The sequence below is a fragment of the Venturia canescens genome, chromosome 1, assembly GCF_019457755.1.
Source record: "Venturia canescens isolate UGA chromosome 1, ASM1945775v1, whole genome shotgun sequence".
NCBI lineage: Eukaryota > Metazoa > Arthropoda > Insecta > Hymenoptera > Ichneumonidae > Venturia > Venturia canescens.
In genome coordinates, this window is record NC_057421.1 from 12,049,063 (window position 1) to 12,065,515 (window position 16,453).

General features: G+C 37.2%; 4 protein-coding genes across 9 annotated transcripts in view; 2 read left to right on the plus strand and 2 right to left on the minus strand.

The window, feature by feature from the left end:
* AdamTS-A (ADAM metallopeptidase with thrombospondin type 1 motif A) overlaps nt 1-16,453 on the minus strand; it is a 102,193-nt gene that overhangs the window by 12,886 nt on the left and 72,854 nt on the right. For 4 of the 5 annotated variants that reach the window (XM_043411523.1, XM_043411364.1, XM_043411446.1 and 1 more), the window contains exon 1: nt 3,796-4,133. The exons of the other annotated variant lie outside the window; for it this stretch is intronic. The gene's annotated coding sequence lies outside the window, so the exon portion shown is untranslated. Of the gene's footprint in view, nt 1-3,795; nt 4,134-16,453 lie in introns of those variants that run through there. 5 annotated transcript variants of the gene reach the window in all.
* Nucleotides 6,667-10,598, plus strand: Rbsn-5 (Rabenosyn-5). The gene is made up of 7 exons (XM_043412405.1): nt 6,667-7,625; nt 7,826-7,954; nt 8,259-8,399; nt 8,654-8,815; nt 9,020-9,371; nt 9,531-9,930; nt 10,097-10,598. Exons 1-7 carry the CDS (start codon nt 7,490-7,492, stop codon nt 10,316-10,318), a joined length of 1,542 nt encoding a protein of 513 aa, XP_043268340.1. The 5' UTR covers nt 6,667-7,489; the 3' UTR covers nt 10,319-10,598.
* LOC122406465 (protein kinase 4-like) lies at nt 11,150-14,556 on the minus strand. Of its 2 annotated transcripts, XM_043412037.1 has the most exons (5): nt 14,377-14,556; nt 14,212-14,310; nt 11,883-13,963; nt 11,517-11,803; nt 11,150-11,443 (listed from the first exon to the last, which is right to left on the minus strand). In XM_043412037.1, exons 2-5 carry the CDS (start codon nt 14,278-14,280, stop codon nt 11,268-11,270), a joined length of 2,613 nt encoding a protein of 870 aa, XP_043267972.1. In that variant the 5' UTR covers nt 14,281-14,310; nt 14,377-14,556; the 3' UTR covers nt 11,150-11,267. The 2 variants fall into 2 exon arrangements, with proteins under 2 accessions (XP_043267972.1, XP_043267903.1); XM_043411968.1 differs by having other exon boundaries at nt 14,212-14,556.
* On the plus strand, nt 14,979-16,161 carry LOC122407013 (mitochondrial fission process protein 1). Its single transcript, XM_043412993.1, has 3 exons — nt 14,979-15,145; nt 15,431-15,558; nt 15,633-16,161. The coding sequence occupies exons 1-3, from the start codon at nt 15,085-15,087 to the stop codon at nt 15,945-15,947; spliced, it is 504 nt and encodes a 167-aa protein (XP_043268928.1). The 5' UTR covers nt 14,979-15,084; the 3' UTR covers nt 15,948-16,161.

Here is a 16,453-nt window from a genome sequence, read left to right on the forward strand (position 1 = left end):
TCGTAACGACAATTGTTATCGAATTATTAATATCGAAGCTGCAATATTCGGAGGGGAGACGAAGAAACTTTTTTTCTTTCGCCGCGATCACACGTTTTTGCCTGCTTATTTTGTCCTGTTCAATTCACCATCGAAAATTCGTCGGATCGAAATAATTCTGCTGAAATTTTCGACTCGGAATTTCTATCTTCGAATTCCGTCGACGAACCTTTCGTCGTGGGACAGCCTCTACAGAGGCGTGGTGAGTGCAAGAATTCTACCGAGACTTAGGAACGGACATCGAAACACCCAACGCGTTTCAAGTCAACTGACACGGCCTAATTAATCGTCCTGGTTCTAGAAAAAAAAGGCGGCAAGCAGCGTTTGTTCTGACTGTAAAAATGCTGAGGGAACTCGAAGAGCGAGCTCCTCTGGATCGGTCGTGACTCGAAAGGCGGAGATTACGGGGAGACAAAAATTAGCGCAATTTTCGTCTGACGCCGGGCCGGTGAGTCACATTTTTTGAAGATGCCTCCACGAGGTTCGAGAAACGAGAGAAAACTTGTTTTAATTTGAAACGAAACTCGGGAGAAAATCGATCGAATATATTCGGGAATATAAACGAAGCTGAACGTTCCAAGTAACGATTTCTAAAAATAAGTTCATTCACGAGGATTCCGAAAGGTCTGCTGCCGCTGATTTTCCTAGAAATCAAACCGGTCCTTGCATATCGCGTGAGGATTCGAATAATTCAGATGTCGTTAATCAAAAATACCCCGTCGGCCCGGCAACACGTTGTGAAATGACGCTTCGAAAAATTTCAACAATTAGATAATCCCATTTAGCTTCTCTGAAATATTCCTCATCCCATGAAAAATAGTCGGCTCTTCGAACACCTCGAATTACACATAAATACGGACATAAAATCAAGTGTACCTGCTAAACGAGTTTCTCAACTATGCCGAACAAAAGTAGGTCGTCATCGTACACTAATAAGAAAACATTTCCAGTCAAAGTCGAATCACGCTTGGCACTATTTTCGCTATTTTTTTTATCACGATTATTTGTGTAATCCCCTGTCACAAATCGCCTCCTTAAATTCCTCCTAAAATTGGACCTGCATTCTTATCGCTCGGTCCTCGACGCTGTTGGCTTCGGAGGACCGAAGAATGCCGAAGCCACGTTTTGCTAAAGCTACGAAAGTTTATTACAAATTTTTCGCTCATTTTTACGGACACTTTTTGTGACATAATTACGATTCGTTCGTCTGCTTCGAAGGGCGTTTCAATCGCGCTCCACGACGTCGAAGTTTGCAACGTTGGAGTTCAACGAAATGAATGAAAAAAAGATTTATAATTAATTATTTTTTTATTTCACGAATTATCGATGTGGCTTAAAAAATAACGAACTGGAAATTCGGCAGGGAAGAAAATTGGAGATTTACTGGAATTATTTGAGAGTTTTTTTACATCATTTCGCTGGACTCCAACGTTGGAAAGTTCAGCGTCATTCGCACTCCTTAAACTCGTCAAAAACTTTGGTGGAATTTTTGAGATCAAATGCAACCAAGAATCTTGACATTTACGTCGATTTCTCAATTTTTCTTTCGATTTAGCCTTTTCATCAACTTGGGAAACGATTCTGAATTCATGAGACTTCACTTGCATGGGAAAACTTTCAAATTAGTCGTCCAAGCTGACCGACTGCCAAGTTTTTCCCCGAACGCTGTATTTTTCGGATGCGAAGCTCCGTTTCGTCGATCGAAATCGGTTATTGCACGAACAACACAAATTACGCTCAAGTTATTGATTCCAATGATTTTTTTTTCGAAAAAATGAACGTGGAATTGCATTTACCCGAACCGAAGAACTCCTATCTTCATACGCTGCTCGATAAACACTCGATTCGTACTGCACAATAACGTGTGCTCTCATTCCTTAATCGGAAATTGATAAATAATAATGAAAAACGAATGTCGATGATTTTGTAAGCAAGATACGGTTTCAAGTCCGCGTTTCTTCGATCTCTTTTCCTCCTCCCTTAACGCATGCGATAATTAAATATTTACATAAACGCCACACTTCGGTATACTGCATTAACTCTCGAGGTCATATCTCCGGAGATAACTCATAAAGATATGTAACAAACTTTAAAATTCGAACAACTCCGTTAAGATTCTTCTTTATCACGAGCGATGCACTTCAACTTTTTCTCGTGTTCTTGAACCGCACGCTCCACGCACGCAGAATATTATCGTTTTTTGCATCCTAACCACAGACGCAGTCTATATTCACCGCTAATTTTAAAGGAATTTTTTCAAAGGAAATAATTTCACGTCAATTATTCAGTCGAGAATGAAGTTATTCGATCAATGCCGAATTTTTGACAGCGAGAACAATGTTGACTTACGTAACAATTCGCTGCGCGTTCATTTGACTATTTTCCCATGTGAATTTCTCTTCGAAAAGAATCGATCAACATTTGTGCAAATTTGTGTTTTCAATTTGCAAAAAAAAAATCAATTATTAATAATTAGGGAAATGTTGGAAGTGCTTTTACGATTTGTCACATTAATTTCTAGATTTTATTTTGATGTTTAGCAGATAACTCAAGCGTGAAATGAAACGATTTCTCAATTTTTATTGACGAAAGCTCGTTTTTCAACGTTTTTTAAAAGCCAACATTGTGTTGAGGCAAAGAGCGAAAATAATTATGGGGATTATTCATAATAAATTGAAAAAAAAAGAAAATTTTTATGCATCCGAATATCTTGAGGGAATCAAATTTTAAACTAATAATTATTTTGCACCTGCGTGGTGCGTGAACAAACATTACGAGGGCCATCCGGCATATTCGCTGCTTTAAGAAAGCGTAAACAAACTTTGGCAATCGACGATATTACATAAAAAATCGAATGATTACGTTGTACGCGCAGATGATTTTGTGTCTGCCAATTTGTGGGAGATAAAATATTTATTTACACGTTTCAGAGATCCGAGCTAAATGCATTTCTGTCATAAGCCACAAATTATTTGAAATTAAATTCGAAACGAAAAGAAAAAAAAATGAATTTATAGCATACTCGGAATATTTAGCAGGTACAAAACGCGTGAGAAAATATTCCAAGTATATATCTCGTACACTAGTATCAATAAACACACCTCAAATACTTTTGTTTATTGTCCCCCCGGTATGGAAGGTTGTTGCGTTTCTATAATGGAATTGGTAAACATGAGAATGGCACTGTTGAAGCGAACGTGCATTAACAAATAATTTTTTAGGAAGCTCCGCGAAGAACATCAAAAGTGTACGAACGATGTTAAAACTCTTTATAAACCTCAAATTAATCCTTTGAAAAGTGAAAAAAATCTCGTTAAGAGTTGGCAATGAAGGCGAAAGTCAGCAGGTTATAACGAATGAAAATCTCGTAAGTTCCGTGTGTGCAAGATATTTCTTCCTTATGGGCTGTTTGCTTTCTTAAACAATTATTAATGGATCGTTCGATTTTGCAATTATATGATGTGACAAGTACACTTGAGCACACAAAGAATGTTCTATCTGGCGATTTACAGGACAGTGCACACGAATCTGTATTCATGAATATGTGTATGTAATCTTAAACGCTATAAACGTGTATATACACATATATTTAAAAAATAGAATACATAAATAAATTTAAATAAATTTAAATACATAAAATAAGATAGAAAGAGTGAATAGAATGTAAATTTTATAAAAGAATTGACGAAATCTTTGGAGGCAAAAAAGAGAGGAGAAATAAGCAAATTCATAATAAATGAAAGGGCAGAAAATTACCTGGTGAAATTTCAAGTCTCTCGTGGCTGTCAAATTTAGAATTTGCACAGTGTAGTAACGACGGTGCGCTTCGTGTGTCTGGCGGTTCAACGTAAAATCAGGGCCACCTCTCTATATACCACTGAACCAACAATGCAAATTGTGAAAATCATGGGAACGATGAATTGTCGAGGCGATAGAAAGAAGCGCGTAGCAAGTAACAGATCGGTCTTTGTAATAATATTGAAGATGAAAAACGAAGGTGTGCGGATAAACGAGCGCACAAAATTTCGATCACAAGTTCGCTCGATCTTTCAGCTATGAAATAAAGGAAAAACACTCGAACTCCACACGCACGCGTGCACGCACTGACTGACTGAAGTGACTTGAGCAGACTTCAGCTCAGGCAGCAGCATTTCCAAGCAGCAGCAGCAGCGGCCAGCGCACTCGGCGAGACCATTATCCCCCTCTTCCGTATGCCTTTGCCCTGCTCGCTCCCCTTCCCCCACCAGCCCCTCGTACCCTCCCGTCCTTCTTGTTCGTATGCCGTACCGTGAAGCTTCGCAAACTCCTACGCCGGCTGGAGTTTACTTCGAGCGATTGCTCGAGTATCCTGCCTTAACTATTAATAGCTTAAATATCGACAGATCTTTCAATTTGATTTTAAATATTATTTTTACTTAGCGGAACTCGATGACGCAAACGGTTTAATGCCGCACATATCCTAAGAAATTGTGATGTTCCAGCACCGTATTTTGTGTATGTATTTGAGAACCCCGATGTACTCTGTGACCCTGAATATATTTCGTGGATTCGTACACGTACCTCTCGTTTTGGTGACCGTTCGAAGAAATAAACCTTAGAATACAGAAAGCTAAGAAAAATACATCGTTTCGATTGAATATTTGTTATTTTTATTCAAAAATCCGTCGTGTCGAGTATACCACGTGACAACCAGTCTCGAATCGTTTATTCTCGAAATCGTTGATTAAATTCGCGATTTTCACTTCTTTCCCGGTTCACGAACGCTACGAAAGAGGCCTTTCGCGTGTTGTTCATTTTACTTTCTGTTCAACAACTCTGAATAATGAAGCTGCCCTCTGAACTCGACTTACGGTTTTAATCATTGTTATAAAACAACACCAATTATTGCTTCTCCGCTGTACTCGACAACTAATAATTAACTGCTGATCAAACCCCCATTAAATCCTGACCGGGTTAACAAGGTAATTATACAACAGCTATTTTCCAACGTAATAAAAAAAAAAACATTGAAAATTAACGATTTGGAAAAAATACTTGGCTAATTGTTGAACGCCGATGTAAGGAGGGGCGTCAAGATCACGCGAAATACAATTTAGTGAGAAAACTGATGTGGATATTCCATTATCTTTGCTATAAAAAATGTCTATATGCGCTTCTGGAATGCTGAAATTTTTCGGCACGTACGCGCATATTTTATTTTTGATTTCTCTCTCTCTCTCTCTCTTTCTCGAAGTCATTTGTGCAGAAATAGTTCTCGCTTACTTAGCCTAGTTACCGTATTTTCTTAACTCGAGCGAAAAATAAGGTTAGTTTCACGAATTCGGAACGATGCATGCAAAGTTTCGTATTTGCGCGCTTTTTTTCACGTCTTTTTCCTTTATACTACGATTTCAATGCCGGCACGTTTTCCGCAATTTCGCAGGTTATGCCAAGTTTCATGATTATCGCCGCGGATTCAACTTCATTTATTCGCAACACTTGCTACGGTGTCGAACATCCAATGTGACAAAGTGCCGTTGGACAATTTTTTATTGTGTCGCGTACCATTATTCTTACGAATGCAAACTTATCGGGATCCTGTCAGCATTCTGCTTTTCCGTCCCACGTTTTTTGCTGAACGCAGCACACAGGACGCGCGTGCTGCGGTCAGTTAATATTACGCGGAAGAATAACACGTCGTCTCCCGAAAAAAGGGCATTACTTGCTACGCTTTCCGAGAGGGTCTCTCGAGCGTGTTCATAACTCAATCTGTCACCGAAAATGTCCAGACGTTCTAGCGAGTGGCGAGTACTCTCGTCAGAGACGGCCGCAGTCAATCACAAGGGGACCGAAGTCACGAGAAGTACACAAAAAAATTTTAAATGACTATTCATTTTGAGTAGTATTTCTATAGCGTCTATTGTTAGTAGTGTAAACGGGATAAAGACAAATTGAAAGATTTCAGAATATATTAAGGCAGACGACTTGAAAAATATGAGATTCAAATTCAAAGTGTCCCATTTCTCGAACCACGATTATTTTCTTTTGTTTTTTCTTTCGAGCGCCATCGGAGTTTCCCACGCTTTTAATGCCTTTTTTATTTACCGGCTGCGCTGCCAGTCTAAACTTTACGCGAATTTGAGCCCTGCTCACTTCAGCGACTACGCGGATGCACGTGTACTATTCCGGATGATGTTATTTCATGGCCGAATGCTTCTCAGCGTTTTATTCTTCTTTCTAAAAGGCAATCGAAACATTGCGGTTACGAATACAAACATAGCACTTAGCATCGTAAACGTTTGTGACTCTCAACAGCGCATATTAACACGCGATATCCATTACGATGAGAAAAATCAGTGTTCATCATTGAAGCCATAAAACAGGCGGATGAAAAGTAAGAAGAATCTTACATACGCACGTATGTTCCCCGGTTCATCTTTCAATTCAGTATACACTATTTCTAGCACAGTAACTATACTTTGTAAGATTCTTTTAATAATGCACGTATTCTTTCCTGTCAAATTACAACATCATTGGCAAAAGTGATGCTTTTTTAAAATAATAGAACAGAGTTTATATATATATATATGTGCGCATGCATGTCCTTATTATGTTTTCGTGTATTTTGCTTTGTACATATGAAGTAATGGTACAATTTTATTATTTTTCCGATTCTTATTCGGTGTGGCTCTTATCTTGAAAAGACCGTTTTTCACGTTGAACACACCAATTATAAATTTATATATACGAACACTTGTTATCTTAGCGCGGAGAGAGCTAATAAATTTTTTGTAGCGTTTTAATGGAACTTTTGAGACGAGAAACGATATAGCGTCAAGCATTTTTACAGACGAGGCGAGCTCTTTCTCGTCAGCTTTTTGCAGATTTCGAATTATTCCTTTCTCAAACTCGAGAGAAAATCACTAGGCACCACCACCGCCATCACTTCCGTATTTTTTCCCTATCGTTGTGTTCGAACCGTTCGAACAACTCGTGCCGTCAGCAGCGTTCCGTCTAGTTCTACTGAATGGCAGCTTTACGATCAGCTGTTGATTACTTTTACAATGTGGTGCCGCAACTGCCGCAGGCCGCAGCGACAAGACAGAAAGGAGGCGTGAATGCGGAAACCGATTAGGATTCTTCTTTTAACTTGAGAATTATCCCAGGAAGACGAAGACTCAATGTTTTCTTGCCAAAATTGTGCAAAAACTGAGGAAATCGTAGTCTCAATCGATCGTGTTATTTCGCAAATATCATTTATTGTATACTCGAAGTGCCCGTGACTCGTGTGCGCGATACGCCTTCTAAGTTCGAAAACTTGGAAGGATCGAATTCAATATAAGTTGATTTTTTGGGAACTTCGATAAAACTCACTTCAATAATGAAATCATTTTTGTTAATCGTGATATTTCCTATGAAAAAATACGTTAATTAGAGAAGATATTAGTTCAAACAAGAAATATAGCTCAATATGGCTGACAGTGGCGATGTGCTGGAGGGTTTTTTGTGTCCAATCTGTATGACAGATCTCAAAACACCCCAACAATTGACAAAACACTTTGAAGATGTTCACAATGAGGATCCTGAGATTTTAAAATCTCTCAAAGGTACTTTAAACAAAAGACTCAAATTGGTAATTTCTCTTGTTCACTCTAATTCTTGACAGTGTTGGACATCGATATTTAATTTCCATATTGCTGTGCAAATTGTAGATCATTCACTTGGAATTCTGTTACAAATTCTTTTTCTTAGGTTTCTATTATGAAGGCAAAACAGTATTACTGATTGAAAAAAATTGTTTTTTTAGATCTGTTTGGGAAAGCCAAACAAAAGATTTTGAAACAAGACGAGAGTGCAGAAATCTGTATTGATGTGCAGCGGCCCGTAAGAGAACAACGACGCAGTCCTGAGATTAATTGGGGACCTCAAGAAATAGGTATATTCACTACCCTAATCAAGAGACGCGGTAGCGGCTCGACACCAAGTTTATTTACAATACTTTTGTTTCTCACAAACTCATTTGGATCGTTGAACTTTTGCAATTCCTTTTTTTTTTATTTTCCTGAGATTCCTCTCTTTCATCTTTTTAGAAAATTCACTGATCTTACAGATATTTGAAAACTATGAAATAATTTTTATTGAAATGGTTCTGAAAAACTTCATTTTTTAATAATGAAATCAATAAATAAATAAGCATGTATCAGTGAAACATTAATCTAACGATTGCTAATTGATTCTAGGGCCTATCGGAAATCACACTGCTTATTTCAAAGCCATTCGAAATGCCAGGCTAGAAAGATACTCAACCGAGACTAACAAATTATTAATCAGACTGGATAAATTGTTGAATAACTTACCCATTGATCCGGTCGATAGAAAAGGTACTACGTTCTTATCTTTTGATGCGATGATGATAAATTTTGCTACAAAATCTACACAAAAAATAGCATCTAAGAAATTTGTTTACTCGTAAAGAATAATTTCATTCTCTATCATTATCTATTCACAATTTGGGATCTCCCAAAATGAGTGACGCAGATTTATTGTCAGAATTTTATGACAATCGTTTTGAGAATGATCATTGTCAACCTAATGACTACAAATTGGTTCTCAAACGTAAACTCATTATTCACAGTACATGAGAAAGCAATAGTTCCTTGGATAGACGACAAAGATGTTCGACTGTGCCCAACGTGTGCAAAAAGTTTTGGCCTTACCAGGAGGAAACATCACTGTCGTTTATGTGGGGCGGTCATGTGTAATGATTGTTCAATGTTTCTATCCCTATTTGATGCTCGTGAGTATTGATATACTTTGATGAGAATAACGTATTGCAAATGAACTTTGAATTCAGCTAAAAAAACTCTTAATATTAGTTGTTCCTTACTACTCAACCATTCAATTTGAAAAATAGTAATTGTTCAATGAAAATTTCTTACCAATTATTTGAAAGAACTTTATTAATTCGCAAAAATTTTCGCCGAATTTTTGGCGATTTTAGGAAAAATGACGAGTCCAGTTTCTCAAGACGATACTGCCGTCTCTCCAACAGCTCCGGAATCGCAATTATCAACGAAATTTGTTCGTGCGGGGATAGGAATTACGAAATTTGCACGTTCCCCGTCCAGTGGTAGTTTAAACAGTGTTTTCTCTATAATCCATGATCCTTCTGGTGTCGACCAAAATTTCCGATTGTGCGTACACTGCAAGGATTTATTGGATGCTAGGGAGAGACTTAAAGCTCGACATTTCATGAAACCTGTGATGACGAGGTACTACGATGAAATGCGTAATTCTATGGAAGAGGCCACGAGATTCATGGCTATGTACAATAAAATGTGGGAGTCAATCAGGTCAGCATTCAATTATTTTTTATATATTGTACGGGAAAATTCACATTCAATTCAATCAATGACAAATGAATCAAATATCATATGTTTTTACAATAAATCAATGAAAATCCCGAGTATTTTGTGTGAATTGTAACGAATCGGGGATTTCCATGGATGCAGCGATGGTGAAACGATATACGATCTACGAGACGCTCAGATTTTGCGAATGAAGATTGCAAAGATCGGGGAGAACGTGGATTCAACGAGCAAACGAATTCTCGCTCTTGGCACCATGGATACAGAAAATTCATCGAACGGACCACGACCTCAGAATCCCAGGCTGTATCACATGATTCGTACGACAGCTATGATTTTTCTGAAAGAGCAAGTTTTGACTATTCCTTCTTTGCCTTCCGAAGAGGAATATGCGGAAATCGTTGCGAAACGTGAAGCGAGAATTCAGGAAAGAATAGCTTTCGATAAGCAGCTCGAGATGGAGGAATCGCAACGGGAGAAACGGTCGGAACAAAAAACTAATGGTCGAAGCTCTCAAAGCAGTTCTTTTGCCAAAAACAATGAGGTAATTATTGTTTATTTTTACTGGAAATGCAAATAGTTTAAAACGTTTATTTTATGTTGCAAAGATTTTTCGATTTCGGCAGTGCCAAATTGGCATCGGTAATGCCGAACTACGAAAAAACCAAATAAATAGACTTGAGATGTTTATTGTGAATTTTGAATTGCAGTCAGTAATGGAAAAAACCGAAGGCTGGGGACCCTCGAATGCGAAAACTTTGATTCCTTCATCTTCAATGGATCCGATAATCGAGCAAATGAGTAATCTTCGGTCGTATATAAAACAAGCGAGAGCAGACTGCAAGTACGACGAAGTTGCAATGCTAGAGAATAATTTACGAGAATTACAGAGTGCCTATTTCGTGACTAAACAAGACGGCAGCGATGGTTAATCGATATTGCACAAAATATCGCGACTTTGTAAGAACGATTTAATCGCCATTGAAACCAACTGAAAATCCATTTTTCATACCGACTACATATGCACTAATACAATATAATTCAGTCAAAATGCTATTGATATTTAAGAAATAGTTTTGTTACAATTTTATCAACAGTCTATAGTCAATGAAGAGTACGCGGGGTTCGTAGACCCTTAACAAAATGAAAAATACTGCTATGTGATACTGTATATACATAAGATATGCAAAAAGATTTTACGTACTGAAAACATTTCGTCCATTTTCGTATTTAATTAGCAATTTTTATTTTCAACGTGAATGTATCCATTGAAAATTCAAACTTTTGTGTGAATTTCTTGCCCACCGAATTTCTTCATTGGTACAATTTATACTTTTTTGAAATAATGTCAAAGTATATAGCGTTTTATTATCAGAAATTCGAACCTTCGTATATAAAAGCATGAAATAAAATATCGTTGGTAGAAAAACTCCAGAAATACTATATTCATTGGGATGAGCTCGCGTGATGATTTTTCTTGAGAATATTGCATTCATTTTTTTTTCAAGTACCCTTCGCAAATGGGCACCGTAAAAAAATTTTCCAAAAACATAAACACATTATTTTACCCACGTCACAGACGATGTTTTGTACACATTCTCTAGTTATAAAAAAAAGTATAGAAATTGTCTAAAGAATAAACTTTCATTTTATAGCAATAATAAAGCTCCTTATAAATCTACGATACAAAAATTAAATATAATTTATTATGAACATATCTGAAACTTTTTAGACGATATTTCAAGTCATACGACCAACTTTCAAACTGTTCAAGGCTTGTTCATTTCCCATATTTATAATTGTCATTGAAATTAATAGAGCAGAGTTGTGAAACCGGTAAACGTGATCGTTCAGGATGATCAAAACCGACTTCACACAGTTTCATAGTAATTTCGGTTGTTGTTTTAAAGTCGTCATATCCAAAATGTTATCAGAGACTGTTCTATGCATGGAATTTTCGAAGCTTTGATTTCGGGCCGGTGGTTGGGCGACAGGTTCTTTTGGCATGGAAAAATGTTTCGGTTTTTTTTGATTCATCACATTCTCCTGTCCATTACCTGAAAATAATATTGATCGTGATGAAATTTATCTAATTAGAAACGGCTAAATAGCAACACTGTGATTCATTACCGTCGGTGTTTAGCGTGTGCATTCCCGAGACTAAACAGTATCGTTGTAGGTAGTTCATAGTTGCAAACGACATATTCGTTCCCTGAACACTGAGAAATTTTTGTTTCATCGTTGCACCAACTCCTTGTTGGTGAACAGCAAGATCTGCAAGTTGTTCATCGCTGAGATATTTCAGAGCGAGAGTTTTCATGTGCATGCTCGTGTTGGTTTCGGTCGTGGAAATCGAAGGGTGAGCAACGTTGACTTGGCAATCCACGGTAGGAATGTACGAGGAGTCAAAGGTTACCCTGCGAAGTTTGTTCGTTCAAGTATATTTGCGTTCAACTTTCTCAAATTAAATAAAAAAAAATTTATTGGCATTCTCACTTTTTCTGTGTATGTTCACCGTTGAATTGGGAATGCTCTGCGTAACTGATGCCAAGCATTTTCAATTGCTCGATTGTAGCAGTTTTGACGGAGCTTAGAATATCCTTTTTCTCGATGCTCTCACTTGGATACGTGCATGCCTCAGTTTTTTCATTTTCTTGAATATCCTGCCCGTTTGGCATAGCATGTAAAATTCGGTTTACTTGATCAAACACATTCTTATAAAATGTCCAACCGACTGGAGGAGCACGATTCAATTCCTCTGGTTCGTCGTCACTCGAATATTCACGCATTTCAACATGAATACTCGGATCCAAGCTCGGTGGAGATCTGTCTCGTACTTCCAAGTCTGAGCTACACAAGATTAAACTGCCCTCGGCAGTGTTCTCTGCGGGTATCGACTTCATGTCGTATTTCGAGAGCTTAGAATACTGATGGTTCATTCGTTCGTTCTCCAGATTTGCATCACGATTGGATTCGAGTTCATTTGTTCCGTTGTAATCTTTTAGCTCCTTTTTCTCGGTTTGGGCATGTTTCAGATTTTTAGGTAATTTGTTGGAAGACCGTACTGCAAGATTTCTGAAATGCTGAGCCTGTTCATTAGTCAATTCCAGGGCTGCATTTTTCTGAGATCGATGATTGTCGTACATCTCGGATGAACATGCTGCTGGTTTGTTGGAAAAAATAATCGATGAATTTTTGTCTCTGTCCTGAGAGTTATTCGAATTTGAAGAACCTTTCACAAAGTTGCTATTCACGTTTGCGGCAGACTGTGAAATAAATTTTTCTGGCGAAGATATTTGAGTATTGTTATTGCTTGGTCTTCCAATGGAAGATGGATGACTCTCGGTATCTTCGCTGATATTCTCAAGCGGCTCAATAGGCATTTTTCTTGAACAAAGAACCTTAGGGCCCCAAGTGTCGCTAGATCTGCTCATATTTTTTGCACACTCTTTCTGAGCGCTGCTTGGTTGATTATCAGTATCAGTTACAAAAGGATTGTTCTGAACACTGAATTCAAAACTTGTCATTACACCAATAGAAACTTTTTTTTCCACTAACGTGTTTCGTAATGGTTCGTTTTGAAAGCGCAATGGTACTTCGGGCTGCTCTTCGCCTGGATAACATGACATAGCATTGATTCCTCTTGAATGACAAGATTTTTGTGCAGAAACTATAACATTGTTTTTCATAGGAGCATCAATATCATGGCCAGTAGTGGAAGATTGGCATTTTGAGTTTGATCTAGTCCCAACGGATCGATGTCCGATATTATTTTCATGAATTTCTAATAACCTTTCGACTTGGGATTGAAGCGTTTTTATCTGTTCGTTTTGATTCTTCACAAGTAGTAACAAATCTCGAACCGTGTCACGTTCGTTGGTCAATTCATTTGAATGCTGACATCGAGAGACTGGTGGAGTATATGAATATGTGGAGACATCGGTTTGTCGAGGACTATTTTGGCACCGATTGTGGCTCGACTGCAAAGGACTTCTGCTATGAAAATCCTTGTCAGATTTGACAGAGTTATCTGTGGTTGTTTTCTTGCCCGAAGCATTATTGGATAATGAGCTTTTCAAAATTGACTTAATTGCGTTGTAAGAACCATTTTGTATTGGAGTTTCAATTAGTTCAGTTCTAGGCCTAGCATGAAGAGAAATGTCTTGTAATGCTCGCTGATGAGAGTTATACATTTTATCAAATGCATTGCTATCCTCGGAAGTTGATGAACCATGTTTTTGTAGTGCGATGGTCTGATTCTGTTTGTACTGAATTGGAACATAATTGGATGTTGGTTGTGAGTTGTAATTTAGTCCTTCATTTCTAAAATAGGCATTCGAATTCTTGTGAGGTGATGCTGAGTTTGGCAGGGGCTGATCAAAATTATGATTTGATGTTACTAATCTTTGGGCCACTGATCTTTGATCTATCGGCGAAGGACATCCACTATTTTTCCAATTTATATAAGCCTTGCATTTTTCTGACGGTTGAATCTTATTTTCAGGTAGAATTTCTGGTGCTTGAAATTCTTTCCCAAAAATCAATGATACTTCAGGCACTGATGGATCTGTCACACACTGCACAGACACAAGAAATTACATGGTCAGTCATGATGAAAGAAAGAAATCAGTTTGAAGGAAAAATTGGAAATCAAATTGCAGCTAAAAAAATATATTTGCTCAGAAAACAGAAACGTTTTATAAGATTCTTGAAAACATGGTGGTGGAATTTTGGAGCATATAATTGCTACAGAAGAGAAAAACCCTCCTTTTATTAGTTGTCAAAATAAACGATAATAGTTTTAAAAAAGTTTGTTTCAACGTGCCTTCAAAACAGTACGTTGAGGCGTAGCTCGAGGTTCGAGTTCTTCAAAATCGTTGTTGATATGATCCATTTTCCGCGCGTCACGGAGATGAGTTAACCTCTACTGGCAAAAATTGTTGTCTCTTATTTCTTTTTCTTGAGGTAAAGTTGGTGCTCATTTGCTTACGGTTGTATATCAATGTCCCGAACTCGTATCGCATTTTTTGTGACGCCAGGTTTTTGAAATACACTCAAAGAACAACAGATGTTTTGTCAACGGTTTATCTCGACCGGTTACAAATTTGCGCGGCAAATATGACATTTGTACGGGATTCAAATTCGTTCTTTAGCGTCCAATCATAGATCTGGTTTCCTCTATGCATTGTTGAAATAAAAAATGTTGTTGTTTGATCATATAATATAATGAATGGATCGAAATTGCTATCTCCCAAGCCATACAAATTTAATCAACATTTTATCAAAATGGTTCTATCATTAAATCAGGTATATAAAGATATAATTTTAATCTGGTTAGTATTTCTGCATTTATAAAATATACATAAACATTTCCTGAACTCTACAAATTATTGTTTAATATTGCCCAAATGATTCCTGAATAATTATACAAAAGTAAAAATTCAAAAAAGTTTAATATTGATAACATCGACAGCAGTATTCAGTCTCAACGCGATCCGTCATCGGTGTCATGGCGCTGCTATGCAAATCCAAGCGTCAACAATGTATCGTCAGTCGCTAATGTAACAATTCTAAAGCTGTATTGGTTACATAACTGCGACAGCTGATTTCGCTGACACAGAACAACAAAATAAAGCAGCAGCAGCATCTTGGAGAGTTTATTCAGTTTAAATAAAACTGAATAAAAGAAAATCCAACAATGAAAAATCACGTCGAAGAAGATGTGGATATTTTCCGTGACACTCCTGTTAGATATTTGGGTAATCGCATGGTTTTAGTTATTTCGGATCTATAAACGCTAGATTGAGGCCAAAAATTTATCGCTAAATTCCATCAAATCTAGATTTCCGTAACAGTTTATAGGTCAGAAATATTGGTACAATTTTGTTTTTACAGTACTAATTTTCATTTACATGAAAGCAATACGCGATGCTGTCAAAGTAGTCTGAAAAATATTTATCCACTTCAGCTAACTTTTTTTAACAAGAGCTTCAAAGAGAGTGGATTTAAAACTATTTTTTCAAAGGCAACGTGTATCTTTTCAGGTTACACTAACGAAGTTGGAGAAGCTTTCAGAAGCATAGCTCCGGTGTCCATAGTAAAGTTGAGTTATGTAATAGCGAGTGGCTATGTACTGGCTGATACGATTCACAAAGGAATTCAAGTTTACAAGGTTAACTAAACAATGGGAAATGCATGGATATTTTTTCATGCTCGAGGCTATGATTTTTTCTGGTTTTCTCGCAGAAAGATACGAGCGATGGTAGAAACAAACGAATTGTGCTCTCGACAACAGATACTTTGCTGTGGCAAAGTTTTGCATCGGTCATTGTGCCGGGCTTAACGATTAACAGAATTTGTGCTACTGTCCGTTTCATGCAACGAAACGCTAAAACTTCATCAATGAAAAGTCCATGGCTCTCAATAATGGTTGGACTCGTCTCCATTCCATTTATCATTCACCCTATCGACAAAGCTGTTGAGGAAACTATGAATTTAACGTTCAGAGAATGGATCGGTTATCATCCCAAAGCTGAACCTTCGTTGAATCAAGTTAAATAATTGAAACTGTTACAAGAACGCTCTTTGCTTCTTTGTACATTAAAACGTGTTCTAGTACAAACGCTAAATGTACGCATTCCACGTGATATATGACAGTGTCCTCATGAGCGCAAAGTATTAATCGTATATTTACACGTATAATATTGTTAGAAATGTATACACGCTATACTTTTTTTGGCTCAATAAATATTGTTAACGTTATCGAAAACATAAATTGATTGATCAATAGTTTTTTTACAGTATTCGATCCCTTCTTTTTTCTTTTGTTTTGGAACACTCAATCTTATTTCCTCTTCGAAGGGAGTTTTTTACATCTTTCGATTATCGTCCATTGGATCAACAAGAAAAATTTGCTAAATCTGGTACATCGGCTTAGTCGAGGACTTGAGATTTTGTTGGCACAACAAAATATTTATCAGCATTACTAATATTTTTGTTGAAAATGAAAAAATTCACGGTTTATTTTCCTCATTTTTCAATATTACGATGCGTTAGGCGATTAAGTT

Excerpts from the sequence above, each read along its gene's own strand:
- Rbsn-5 (XM_043412405.1), top strand. The coding sequence starts at position 7,490 with ATGGCTGACAGTGGCGATGTGCTGGAGGGTTTTTTGTGTCCAATCTGT. Across the intron at positions 8,400-8,653 it reads TGATCCGGTCGATAGAAAAG|TACATGAGAAAGCAATAGTT; the intron begins GTACTACGTTCT and ends CATTATTCACAG. Across the intron at positions 8,816-9,019 it reads TCTATCCCTATTTGATGCTC|GAAAAATGACGAGTCCAGTT; the intron begins GTGAGTATTGAT and ends TGGCGATTTTAG.
- LOC122406465 (XM_043412037.1), bottom strand. The coding sequence starts at position 14,280 with ATGGATCATATCAACAACGATTTTGAAGAACTCGAACCTCGAGCTACG. Across the intron at positions 13,964-14,211 it reads CTCAACGTACTGTTTTGAAG|TGTGTGACAGATCCATCAGT; the intron begins GCACGTTGAAAC and ends GTGTCTGTGCAG. Across the intron at positions 11,804-11,882 it reads GGTGAACATACACAGAAAAA|GGTAACCTTTGACTCCTCGT; the intron begins GTGAGAATGCCA and ends CAAACTTCGCAG.
- LOC122407013 (XM_043412993.1), top strand. The coding sequence starts at position 15,085 with ATGAAAAATCACGTCGAAGAAGATGTGGATATTTTCCGTGACACTCCT. Across the intron at positions 15,146-15,430 it reads CACTCCTGTTAGATATTTGG|GTTACACTAACGAAGTTGGA; the intron begins GTAATCGCATGG and ends GTATCTTTTCAG. Across the intron at positions 15,559-15,632 it reads AAGGAATTCAAGTTTACAAG|AAAGATACGAGCGATGGTAG; the intron begins GTTAACTAAACA and ends GTTTTCTCGCAG.